This window comes from Perissodus microlepis, chromosome 6 (genome assembly GCF_051167445.1).
Source record: "Perissodus microlepis isolate ML-2025 ecotype Zambia chromosome 6, ASM5116744v1, whole genome shotgun sequence".
In the NCBI taxonomy this organism is placed as follows: domain Eukaryota; kingdom Metazoa; phylum Chordata; class Actinopteri; order Cichliformes; family Cichlidae; genus Perissodus; species Perissodus microlepis.
In genome coordinates, this window is record NC_140466.1 from 28,613,050 (window position 1) to 28,626,307 (window position 13,258).

At 41.6% G+C, this 13,258-nt stretch overlaps 1 protein-coding gene across 1 annotated transcript in view; it reads right to left on the reverse strand.

The window, feature by feature from the left end:
- The window catches only part of grin2ab (glutamate receptor, ionotropic, N-methyl D-aspartate 2A, b), a 112,123-nt gene that overhangs the window by 76,762 nt on the left and 22,103 nt on the right, over window positions 1-13,258 (reverse strand). The window contains exons 3-4 of the mRNA XM_084931850.1: window positions 7,268-7,492; window positions 7,016-7,174 (exon numbers count right to left, since the gene is read on the reverse strand). Coding sequence (XP_084787976.1) covers window positions 7,016-7,174; window positions 7,268-7,492 — 384 coding nt within the window. The remainder of the gene's footprint in view (window positions 1-7,015; window positions 7,175-7,267; window positions 7,493-13,258) is intronic.

Below are 13,258 nucleotides of genomic sequence, written 5' to 3' on the forward strand. Positions count from 1 at the left end.
CCCAGGCTGGGACAGACGCGCACACACACACACACACATGCACACGCAGATACAGAGACACTAAGAGTAGCATCCGACCACAGTGGCAGAGCAAAGCAGAAAGAACATGCATGTTTAATTCACAACCCTCCATTTCAGCATGTTCCTGTTCCTACACACTGTGACCCTCTGCTCCCCCTCCACATACACACACACATACACGCACACATGTGAAAATAGAAAGTTTAAAGTCGAGATGAACAAGGCTGGCAGAGAATAAGCGAGCATATATGAGGCTGAGGTAAAGCCAACAACATGTCTTATTTCCCAAAGCAGTTTCTTTGAAATGGAAGCACAGCATTCCAAACTAATCCTGTTCCTCTCCCGGGCTTACACATACACTCTGTCCACATCCATTCCACGTTCCCTAACCATGTCTCTCTCCTGACTGCACAACATCAAACTTCCCACTGTTTATCCCCTGACATGCATTATGAGGGATGAGGAGGAGGCAGAGACTGGAAAAGAGAAAGAAAGACAGCGGGAAAGAGTGGACAGATCTCTAAGCTGTTTGTCTTTAATTAGGAGAAAAAAAGCATCTTGGTCTGCAGCTGGCAGAGGCTGATTTAACTCACTTAATTTCAGTTCAGGAGCCTCTCTCTACAAAAAAAGGCAGACAAAATCTGGTTAAAGACAAAGTCTGCTTTTCTGAGGAAATATAGCTTTGTGTGAAGCATTCCTCGATGACAACAACTTGTAAAGGGGTTAGAAAATCTTTATAGAGACATATGAAGCTGGAAAGGCTGCAAAAGCTTCTTAAAAACCTAGCTGGTCATCAATCCACAAAGACAAGCTGTCAGCAAATGGAGGCAATTCTCCCTGGGAGTGGGCGTCCTGCAAAGATAACACCAAGAATACATTTTGAAATCCTGAAAGATTTGAAAAAGAACTCAAGGGTGACAAGAAAACACCAGCAAAAACTGTGTATCATTGATGAGAAAAATCTGTATAAAAAAGATGTAATGGAATGGATAGCATGCAAACCACATTCAAAGTAGGTGTAGATGTTAAAGAACACTTTGTTCTTTGGACAAAAATCCACAACACTATGATAAGGATGAAATTAACTGTACCCCGAAAACTTGTTCTAACTGTGAAGCACGGTGGAGTGAGCATCATGGTTGGGGGCTACTTTGGGTCCCGGATCCAGTGCAGTCTTTGGAGGAACAATCCACTCATTAATCCAATCTTAAGTCAGAAGCTGTATTTAAAGAGGACTGATGACAAGCAGTCCAAAATTCCTTTGTGCTTTGCAAGAAGCTACATGAAAGCCTGGTAGACGGTTCATTTAAATATGTGCTCACTTAAGCCATCTTGTTCAAGTAGCCCACTTCTCAGGGTGTAATTGTTCCTCAACACCTGACGTGGACCTTGCCAGGTGTGACGTCCGAGCCGGTATTGCTTCATATTTATGTCTCTTGCTCAAGTTTGAGGGAGGCTTAGTTAGCATAGGGGGGGTCTAGCCTAGGGACCCTTACTGGATGTAGAAGTCCTGGTATGGAGTCAAACTCATAACTCCCGTTCCATGTAGTCTTGCCACTACGCTATCCAGCTGCTTATTGAGCACAAGATCCATAGAGGCTGGGGTCTATCACACCAGGTGATAGATGTAGCGATACTGAATGATAGCAACATCAGGAAGAAGGACACGAGAAGCTGCAGAAGTACCAAGAGCTCAAAGAAGAGCTCGAGAAAATGTGGAGGGTAACAGTGTGGCCAGTGGTAGTCAGAGGGCTCGGTGCAGTGATCCCCAAGTTAGGTGAGTGGCTCCAGCAGATCCCAGGAATAACATTCAAGATCTCTGTCCAGAAGAGCTCAGTCCTAGGAACAGCTAAGATACTGCGCAGGTACTCAAGCTCCCAGGCCTCTGGTAGAGGACCCGAGCTTGAAGGATAGACCACCCACAGCGGCGAGAGGGGAATAAAAAAAAAAAAAAAAAAAATGTATATATAAATATATTAGTGCTGTCGGTTAATCTTGTTAAAATGACGTTAACGCCATAACCACATTAACGCGGCAATTTTCGGTTAACATGCATGGCACCGTACAAGGTTTGCACAGCATCAACGCGTTAGCACAGTTAGCTCCTTAACGTGCTAGTGCCGTGCTAGTGCCGTGCAGGCCCTCGCACGGGGCGATCCGCATTAACTCGGTAATGGAGATTTGCCGTGTTAATGCAGTTATGGCGTTAACGTCATTTTAGCGAGATTAACACTAACAGCACTAATATATATATAAAACTAAGAGGACCTCTGCCTTTCCCTTACAGTATAAATAGCTCATTGTATTTTTGGTGACTTAGTAGAAGATGGCCAAAAATTATGAGTAATCACTTCAGAAATCCTGGTAATTCCAAAGGATTCATGAAAGATTCTTGAAATCCATAAATCTGACAGAACAATCCTGCTCATAAGTCTCCAAGCTTCCCTCATTCCAATCTACAAGATGCTGAACAAAAGATAATCCCTGTACATACATGCACTATCCAAGCCAACTGGATGTGGTCATGCACCATTATGTTATTACAGTACTTTATTATACAGAAGCCTGAAAAACCAGAAAAATGTACACATACAACAACCTTTAAGACTTTGCTTAACTGTGAGATATAGTAACCTGCCAAGATATCTGAAAAATGTATACATTAAAAAGCAATATTGCTTTTTTTAAAGGTGGCTGGGGGCACGAATTTCAATTCCCTGATTTGCTTCTAAGACAAACATTGTGGAGCAAAAATAAGCATAATTATTATTTTTATGAAAGTTGACCAAAATCACTGATACTGATGGTTTTGATCGGTTTAAAAATGGCCCCCAAAGCTACATTCTCACTACTATGAAAAAAAAAAAAAACTGAACCAAACACAACTTGACAAAAAACCTACTTGAAATATAGATATATATATAAATCCTCGTTTTAACACTTTTATTTATTTTATTTTTTTTAAATAGAGAGTCATTGCCTTAAGTCACCTCACCCTGGTTCTTTATCAGTTTACATGGATCGCTGCAGTGTTTATAGCTAATAAAAGTGACAACTGGAGAAAGCCTTTACTTGAAATGTGACACAATAATGACAGTTAAGTTGGCATTCTGGCAGCTTAACACTGCTTTAACACCAAGGATTTCACACTTGCACTGCCCACCTCTATGTATATCCATTATTTTAGAGCACAAGTTTTTTTTTCTTCAGTATTTTCTTGGCATCATCCTCTTCCTTCTGTTTTTGCTCTCCATCTAAAGCATGCTGTCTAAACTGATACTGTGGCCAGCTAACATACCCAAGGTACCACAGGAGGATCCGCTCATTTTTCCACTCCTCTAGTACAAACTTGATTGGCACACTAACAGAGTGAAGTGTATGTATACGTGGTGACAGAGAGCACACGACTCGCTCAAGCTGCAAAAAAGCACAATATTGTTTGTTAGTCCACAGTAATCAAGCTGAATTGTTACCAGCCCACTGGGATTTATTTCGATCCTCCAGATTATCGCTACACCACTGACAGCAGGTATGAAAGCAGTGGTCACACTGCCAAGAGATGTTTCACATAGCCAGACCTTTTTTTTCTTCCTCCACAGCATATCATGTTTGCTGGAGTTGGTTTGTTTTTATTTTTCAAAGTCTTCAGACCATTCCTGCTTAAATGTGTCTGATGTTGTGAGATTAATGGGAGCTAATAGAGCTGAAAAAAAAGTGCTGAAGGGGGTTATTGTGATGCTGTCACGATCACAGAGGGAGCATCAAGTGCAAGTCCTCGGCACCTCTGTAATTATTTTTAATAGGCGCCATCAGCAAATGCTGTAGCACACCAGTATGTCTGATGCTCAGAAATATTATCAAAAGAATCAATCAGTTAATAAACAAATAAATGCCAGCTATATTTTACACCTAATCAAATAAAAATACCAAACTTTTGATTGTTTCTTAAATGTAATATTTTTTGTTGAATTTATGTATGTACTGACAGGGACTAGAAAGAGAGAGCATATTTCTCCTGTTTTGGCTTCCCTTCATTGGCTTCCTGTTAAGTCCAGAATTGAATTCAAAATCCTGCTCCTCACATACAAGGTCTTAAATAATCAGGCCCCATCTTATCTTAATGACCTTGTAGTACCATATCACCCTATTAGAGCACTTCGCTCTCGCTCTGCAGGCCTACTTGTTGTTCCTAGAGTATTTAAAAGTAGAATGGGAGGCAGAGCCTTCAGTTTTCAGGCCCCTCTTCTGTGGAACCAGCTTCCAGTTTGGATTCGGGAGACAGACACTATCTCTACTTTTAAGATTAGGCTTAAAACTTTCCTTTTTGCTAAAGCATATAGTTAGGGCTGGACCAGGTGACCCTGAATCCTCCCTTAGTTATGCTGCAATAGACGTAGGCTGCCGGGGGATTCCCATGATGCATTGAGTTTTTCCTTTCCAGTCACCTTTCTCACTCACTATGTATTAATAGACCTCTCGGCATTGAATCATATCTGTTATTAACCTCTGTCTCTCTTCCACAGCATGTCTTTTATCCTGTCTTCCTTCTCTCACCCCAACCGGTCGCAGCAGATGGCCGCCCCTCCCTGAGCCTGGTTCTGCCGGAGGTTTCTTCCTGTTAAAAGGGAGTTTTTCCTTCCCACTGTCGCCAAAGTGCTTGCTCATAGGGGGTCATATGATTGTTGGGTTTTTCTCTGTATCTATGAAGCGCCTTGAGGCGACTTTTATTGTGATTTGGTGCTATATAAATAAAATTGAATTGAATTGAATTGAATGTATTTGTATCTATTTATTAAGATTCTGAACAGTAACAGTATCCATTCACGAATGTGTAAAGAGGCCTTTTACATAGCATATCTGCCTCCCAAAGAAAATAATAGTTATCTATGACTAGCCGCCACATCTTGTTATTATCATGCGATGTGCATTGTAGCAGTTTTTATGTGGCTCGCCTTATCTGCAAATATGCAATAAAAAACCTCTTATCTCAAAGAGGTGATCATGTCTCCCCTTTAAAATATACGCATCTCTTGTTAAAGGTACAGTGTGTAAAATATCACGACTACATTTCAGGTGACTGCAGATTACAGTCACCTGAGTCCTTCCAATTCAAGTGCATAATCCTAGCTATGGTGGCAACTCTGGTCGTTATTCATCTGTAGTGAGTGCAGGCTGCTGGTTCACTGTTTACCTCCGCTGTCAATATAACAAGTGTATTCACTCTGGAGGGCGTACGAGTCGGTGAGTCAGTAAAGCTCATGTCTGTGCAATGACAGCAATACTGAAGTGAGTTGTTGACGATATATCAATAGCTAATGAAAACCTATAGTCCCAATCGCGTCTACAGGAAACTTTAACACGCACAAGGAGGTTCACTCGTGCCCTCTCATGTCCTTTCCCTACATTTCTGATCTGACAAGGTAGATGTGAACTCGAGCAACTGCATGTCTGAGAATTTTCGATGATCTGCTGATTCACTGTGCTTCCATACCTGCCTGCTAGTGGGATGGTTTCGCCCCAATTTAAACCAGGCGTGGAGTCTTTGTTATTTACAGGTAAACCCTGCAGGAGCTGTTGTGGAGGAGCTGGTTAGTTACAGGCCATACACACTCACTTTTACACCTGGGAGCTGCCAGAAATGACCGCACTCTTGTACTTTTGGCCACCGAGCTGTTCAATTAGAGCAGTCGGGGGCTAAGTACCCTGTTTAATGGAACATTAACGGCAGCGATTGAGAGCGAGAAAAATGTTATTTATTTATTTCCCCATCGTTATAAGCTCAGTGGGGAGTCCAAACTGCTGACCTTCACGTTACAACCACAGACCCCCTCACCTTCAAGCCAGTTCTGTCTCCTTTACCTCACTCCTCATCTCTGTTATCGTTCTTTCTTGTCTTTTTCTCTCGCGCACGCTCGCGCACTGCATCCCCCGTCAAGGAGCACTTCAAAAGGCTGCTGTACTGCGGCAGTTATTGGTTCCTGTGTTTTGGCTGCTGTGCCCTGAGAGATTTAAAAGCTAAAGAACCAGTTGTGTTTGTCTGTCTGTCTGTCAGTCAGCGAGGTCTACAGAGCCAGCACCAGAGAGAGAATTCAGCTTAGAAAGCAATGTACATCCTTAACTTTGCACTGAGCACCGCACCAAACCAAACACACACACACACACACACACACACACACACAAATACCCGTTCTTAAAGGATATCTCCTTTTTTTTCTTTTAAAACTAGAAATCTGTTTTTTTGTTGTTTTTGTTTTTTCTTGCATCCCACTGAGCACTAGACATAATTTTTTCTTGTTCTTTCTTTTGGTTTTCTTTGGGGGTGGGGGGTTAGGCTTTGCATAGCCCAGTTCTAGACAAAGCAGAAAATGCATTATTACATATTTAAACAATCCTGCTAAAATAAAAACGATGTACCAGAGGATGCAGCGTGCTCCATGCAAAGGCTTCTTCTGACCTTACAAACACCTCACTTCTAAATGTGCACTTTGTAACCTTTTAAAAGCCTAATTAACATAAAATTACTTCGGGTGATAGCAGCCATCAATTCAGAGCAATTAAAATTCTGTTTAACTTTGACAGCAGCATTTCCACTTTCAACTTAAACAAACACTAATCTGATGGAGCTGTTGATAGCACACACATCATTCAGAAACCTCCCGGTGTATTATTTTCTCATCTAGAGCATTCATTTATAAGACAAACAACCTCAAAGAGGCATCCCCAAAGAAACTCACTGGAAGCAAATGATTTTTCCACTCATGTACCTACCAGCTGAGAACATGCAATTCACATGTGTAACGCATGGAGCTTATCGTTTTTCATATTGGAAACCAAGTGGACTATATTGCATTTTCACATCAATCAGTGCCACAAACATCTGGAAAACAAAACTTAATGGGGGTCCTTATTTTCACTTCCAAAAAACAAACACTGATGTATGCAAAGCAGTCCGCCTTGCATGTGTGTCCTCGAAACACTGCGTCAGGTCACTCACCTTGTCAGCCATAATCATAGAGGAGCCTCCGTGGACTCCCAGGACTGGAAGTTGAGTTTGAACGGACAGGAAGTCAAGGATCTGGGCAATGGCCTCCTGATCGGTGCCATCAGCAAACACGATGCCATGGAGACGAGTGCGAGAAAGAAGCTCACACACCTTGGGACAAAGTAAAACAAACTCCTGCATCAGTTTGTGGCAGGCGATGCATTCGTGTGTGTAATGCTTGGTGAATGCCAATGCGTTTCTCACCTGTGTAATCACAGACTTTGGGTCTGTTTGGTTCATCTTCAGCGTGACCACGGAAACATCGAGCGCATCTTCGGGGCGCCGAGGTGGTCGGAGATCCTGGTCGATAACGGTGCGCGTCTGGCCCATGATCACGCCCACGCTGAGCCCTGGGGGCTTTTGGGATGCCACAGGCGCCATCATATGGGAAAGTAGGAGCAACATCCAGCCCACTACACCCATTATACCCTGTAAAACACAGACACACACACACATCAATACAAATAAGAACCAGTAACAGAACATTTTACTCCTGAAATGATGGCGGGGCTCATATACTGAGCCTGTAACAATATTTCTTTACCTTGACAAATTCTGCCTGTTATCAGCAGCCTGTCACAGGTGCAGATGAGAGATGCAGCACCGTGCACTGTCAAGGTAAGAAAATACCTGTATATTCATATTTTATGAACATCTTAAATCTTAAAATAATAATCCTGGAGGTTATAAAGTCTATAGCCAAGACTTTTTAAGTAAAATAACCAACAAGTCACACAGTTTCCGCCACAAAAAGTGAAATATTTACTATTTTAATATAAAGAATGATTTTGAGTCATAAAAAAACAAGAACATGTTCAAATCTACAGTACTTTACTCTCTATTAGGCAGGATAAATTTTGGCAGTGTATTCACGTGTCTTCAAAAGGCACAGAAGTGATATCAAAGCTTTCTCACAGACTGGGTTTTATTTATCTAAACGCAGTGTGACTCAGATGCATTTAATGATTAATCTCAAGTGCAAAACCAAAGATTACATGATAGGAAATGACTGCGACTAGAAGCCCATCATCCTCTTTTTGTCCTCTAGTGTTCAAAAATAACTTCTTTCAGTGTCAAAGTGGGCAAACGCATGGAGACCAGGGCTAAACCTAACTAACCGCTAATCGGCCTTCATGAGATGCCCCAAATCTCCCTTCCACTGTCTGCTTTTATTTGAACACAGTCTATGCCTTCAGGCAGTATTCACAGCAAAGTGCCAGCTATTAACAGATAAAATAACCCCGAAATAAATAATCTGATTTTACCTCATTCCTGGGGTGGGGGATATGAGGGGAAACCAAAGTGCTAAAGGCCCACACAAGTGTCTGCATCAATCAGTAACATTTGCTGAGATGAAAACGCTCTTTAGCTCTATATCCTAACCAAATTCTAGTCTGAGACAAGCTCCTGCTCCCTGTTTCAGCTTACTCTGTATTACCTTCTTTTTTCTGTAATACGAGCAGATCTAAGAGAAGCAGATGAGTAGAGGAAATGCAGTGTGAAATGCCTTGGGCTGAATGAGAGCTAATGAAACCATGATGCAAATGCTACGTTGCATCTCAGCCAATTTCTTACACCGCCACAGTCCAGCAGAGCTGAAAAACACCCCAGGAGGAAACATCACGTCCACAAAATTAACCTACTGTCTTTTTATCTCTTCATTTTCCCCTCTCTTGGTTTTTAACTTTCCACCCATTTCTCCTAATCATCCGTATCTGTTCATTTTCTCTTAATGCACTCATGTTGTTTTTTCTTTTTATTTAATTTTTCCCAATCTGTCTTTCCAGCTGGGTTAGTATGTGTATCTGATCCATGTCATCTCACACCCGGTCTAATCAGGCCAGTTAGTGAAGGCAGTACTTTCCCAGCTTGCTCTCTCTGCCCTGGTGCCCACATACTAGCCCGGAGCTCCAGCAGCACTTAGCATACGCCGCTAAATCACACACCGCTACACTCCTGTCCCAGGGAATTAGTGTCAGCTCCAACCAATGGGACAAGATTACACTAACTTTCCCTGGAGTTAGCATCAGAGCTAACATAACTGGGAGTCAGAGTGTGCTGCACCGCAGTTTTCAAAACGGTCAACGTAGCTGGAAAACTTTGGGTCACTGAGTGCTCACGCTGTCTTGGAGGATTTGCATTTGTGCTTAAAATCACATCCACTGACTCCTGTGATGTGTCATGAGGGATAACTGTTAGCATTCATGCTAATGTTGACAGATGAGGGCCAAGCAAGATCTTAATGAAGTAAAATGTTCAGTGAGATAATTCTCTGCCAACAAAAATTGGTGTTCACTCTTTAAAAAAATGACTATGAAAAGGAATTTTTATTTTTTCCCCCAGTGACTGATTTACTGCAGTGGAACAGACTGCAAGGAGCTTTTTCATTTGTGATTATTAAACATGCTTTCTAAATTGAACAAGTTTGGCTCCAAGCAGAAAATAAGCCTCGTCTAAAAGAACAAAAAATGTTGTTTTCGTAGCTGAACTTGAATCTAGATTTGTGAAAATGATGTATCTGTCAAAAATCGAGACAACACACCCAATGTTCGAGCAGGATCTCGCATTAACGGGCCCCTCAAGCCGCAGCTTCAGTGACAGTGAATCAGAGGATGTCTGCGTGCACGCTGTAACACAACCCAGAGTGATTTTCCTCGGATATAAGCACATTTTGTGGTTCAACAATGTTAGCCCCAACTCCTATTAAAATCAAGCTCATGTGGGCGTAATTGCTTAAATCTATCAGTCCACAATTTCATCCTTTCATTCATCGCCAATGAAGCAGACCTACATAGTGCCTCTACATGACAACACAAATTATGCTCTTGGTTATACGGCTGTTTCCCCAAAATACCTTAAAGTGGTATTCCACTCGATATCTCTCCTTAAACCTTCAGAGGCCTCTTGTAACAGATTAAGCTTAGCCAGTCACTGACGGAATTTAAGTGACAAAAGTCATTTGCACAAATATGCAAACAGTTTTTGGTGGAGATTCTCTTTTAGGCATCTGTCATACAAATCTGAATTGTGCGTGTGGAAATGCTGCTTCGTGTTAGAGTTGATCAAATTTGTCTTGCTATTTTTCTAACTAACGATCTGCTGTCATATGCGTAAAGCTGACAGGCATTTATATGCACCCTACTAACCTGACTAACCACTCAAATCTATCTATTCACACACATGAAACCCTCATCTATCACACTGACACGCTGATGGATCCATCAGGGCTATTTGGAATTCAGCATCGTGCTCAGAGACTGGAAGTGCCAGTGATCGAAACCCCTACCGCCAACCTCCTGATTAGCGCCTTCTCTACCGCCTTAGGCACAGCCATCCTATGTCAAGTGTTCAGTGCAGTGTAAGAGCTCAACATTGTATTATACAGTCAGATTTCGAGTATGATCAAATCGGTGGTCAGCAACAATGTAGCTGCAGTGGAGAGCTTAGAGAGGGAGGAAGAAAATTAGTCCAATAACAAATCAGTAAAACAGGCCTCTTTAGTGCTCCTCTTCATCATGCTGTAGCAATAATATTGTTCTCAATGGTATTGGTACAGAAGCACCTGGGAAATGTGTTGCCCTTTTCCTGAGAAAGCATGTAGCAGCGATCGCTATTAAATCTACTTTTGCTTAAGGGTGAGTTTCTTTAGCGAGAGAAAACGTTAAACTGCACATTAACGGGAGCACAAACGCAGGGTTTTTTGCATTATATCAAACCGGTAGGCTGTTCTCCGCACTCTCAGGGTTCAATAACTTAAAACATATTAGCATTTCTTTTGATATGCACAGCCCCGGTGGTAGCACAGGACAACAACTTCCAAACTAAAATATCACCACCCTCTTTCTAGTGTGAGTGGTAAAAAAAAAAGCTTCTTTTTTTATCATAAAAAATATATATATTTTTCAGTTTGGTATGTTAATCCCTGTAATACCCGGTTCTAAAATATTAGTGTCAGGGCCAGATTTATGTGCATATTTGAACTGGCAATCTGCATGAAATTAGCGTCTGATTTTCTAAAGCAGAAGCTAATTATCAGTAACTGGGACTGTCTTTAGGTGCTTTCCGCCTGTAAACGAGATCTCCAAAGATGCACCTCAACAGTGAAACTAGGATGCAGAGGGGTGATAAATCAAGAAAGAAATCAAGCCTAGAAAAGCAAATAAAAATGTGCTGATACTGAAATAAAGGTCCCCCATTAAAGGAAGTTTTTAACTTTCCGAACCATTTACTGAGGTCTTGATTAAACGCTAAGTTAGAAAATTACTGGAGCATGTGAGGCAGGAGTCACTCGGAACATAAAATGTTTGGGGAAATAAAAGCCACGGCAGCTTAGATCAAGATCAACATCACAATCTCCACAGTGGCTTTGCTCGAATTAGCTCTAGTGTCAAGTTCAAGTTCAGCTTTAATGATCTCAGCTTTCCATCCTGCTACTCTGCACAACCTTCCTTTAACAGCTCATTTCAAATCTGAGAATCATCCTCCCAACACTGACCCCTGACTATTGGGCGAGCCTTAATAAATGTACCAGAATGTGTAGTCGACCACAAAATGTGCACCCTCCCTCTGATGTCTGCGCAGTCCCTTAAATGCTAATTGCATTTGCATTAAGAAGAGAGGCACACTTCACTGGATGCACACAAGCTGCATCTCAAACTGCGCTTCCAGGCCGATGCACCCGGTCGATAAATAACACGCACGCCAAGTAAACTTGCACTGATGTCGGCTTTCATACTTGCTTATGACTTGACGAGACTGGCAATGTTAGCAGCGTTGTCTTAAGAAACTGGCAGCCAGTGCATAATGCATACATATATGAGAAGGATGAAGAAAAAGGAGTCCATGTCTCTGTTGAAGAGAGCAGTTCAGCGTTTGGAAAGATTATAGTGCACAGAAGTTAAAAGAAGAGTTGGCCACCCACCTTTATTGTTTCTAAGTTTTATTTGGCTGCAATACTACTGTGAGAAGCTAACCATGCTCGTCACATTACCAGCCAGTCTGTGCTAAACTGTGTCTCAGTTGGAAAAAACTTGCAGATGGCAGTGTGACGTCTTCAGGGGCATATTTCAGGAAAATGTTTTAAAAGGTGTGGAATCCTTGAAAAAGAAAAAAAACTCTGAGCTTGCCTTTTTATACACACGTATATACATTTATATATACAGTATATATACAGTATATATATATATATATATATATATATATGCATTAAATTCTACCTTTCAGAAGTAACTTTGAATCAGTGTGAATCAGCAAATGTCTTGAGTCATTTACAGTCTTGTCTTTTAACTGAGCCAGTGCACTGTCACCCTAATATAGATTACTGAGTTTGGACACAGCGCAACTGTAGCCTGTGATGTTTACACAGACCTCGGCAAGGCAGAGACACTAATGTGTGACTGATGGGAGCAGAACTGCACGAAGTCACCCAACATCTCGGGCACGCTGGCTGCTGTAAACATGTCAGACGTGGTGTGGAGTTGGTCTAATGCAGGTAAACAAGTGGCAAGCACTATCATTAGGTATCAATGTCAGATTTACAGAAAGGAAATGGCTGGAAGGGGTGAATATCGTTCAATGGATGTTTCTTCTTTTTTTCACTGCTGCACAGACAGTAAATAAATCAATGCGTGTGCATGTTTCTGATTTGTTAAGGACTCCTAAGAGACAATTTGTAGACAGACAGCTGAATTTAGCACCGTAAGACTGCAGTATTTGCCCATAATCTGCTTGTTTGCAGGTTCAAGTATCGTGAGAAACCTGAATGCTTAAAGAGGGAAAGTGTTTTTTGAATGAAATTTATAGCAAGGCAAGTAAATATTGAAACTAGGCACACACACACACACACACACACACACACACACACACACGCGCGCGCACACTTAGACACACACGCTCTCAAACACTACACACTACATTTAATGGGTATGAAAAATGAGACTGACAGCTTAACATTCATCCGTCTGTCATTTAGCATTTAAATCAATTTTAGCTGATAAAAGCGATATTTTAAAAAAGTCACTAGAAATACAGCACTTGCAGCTGACATTCATGGCACTGAGCGCTTAATGGTGATGCTGGAATTATCTACATCAGATATGTCATTTTAATTGTGATAATATACATCAAAAGTATTTGATACTTTGCAGCTATGCCTTTCCTTTATGTAGGTTTTACCCCATCTGTTGGCAACCAATT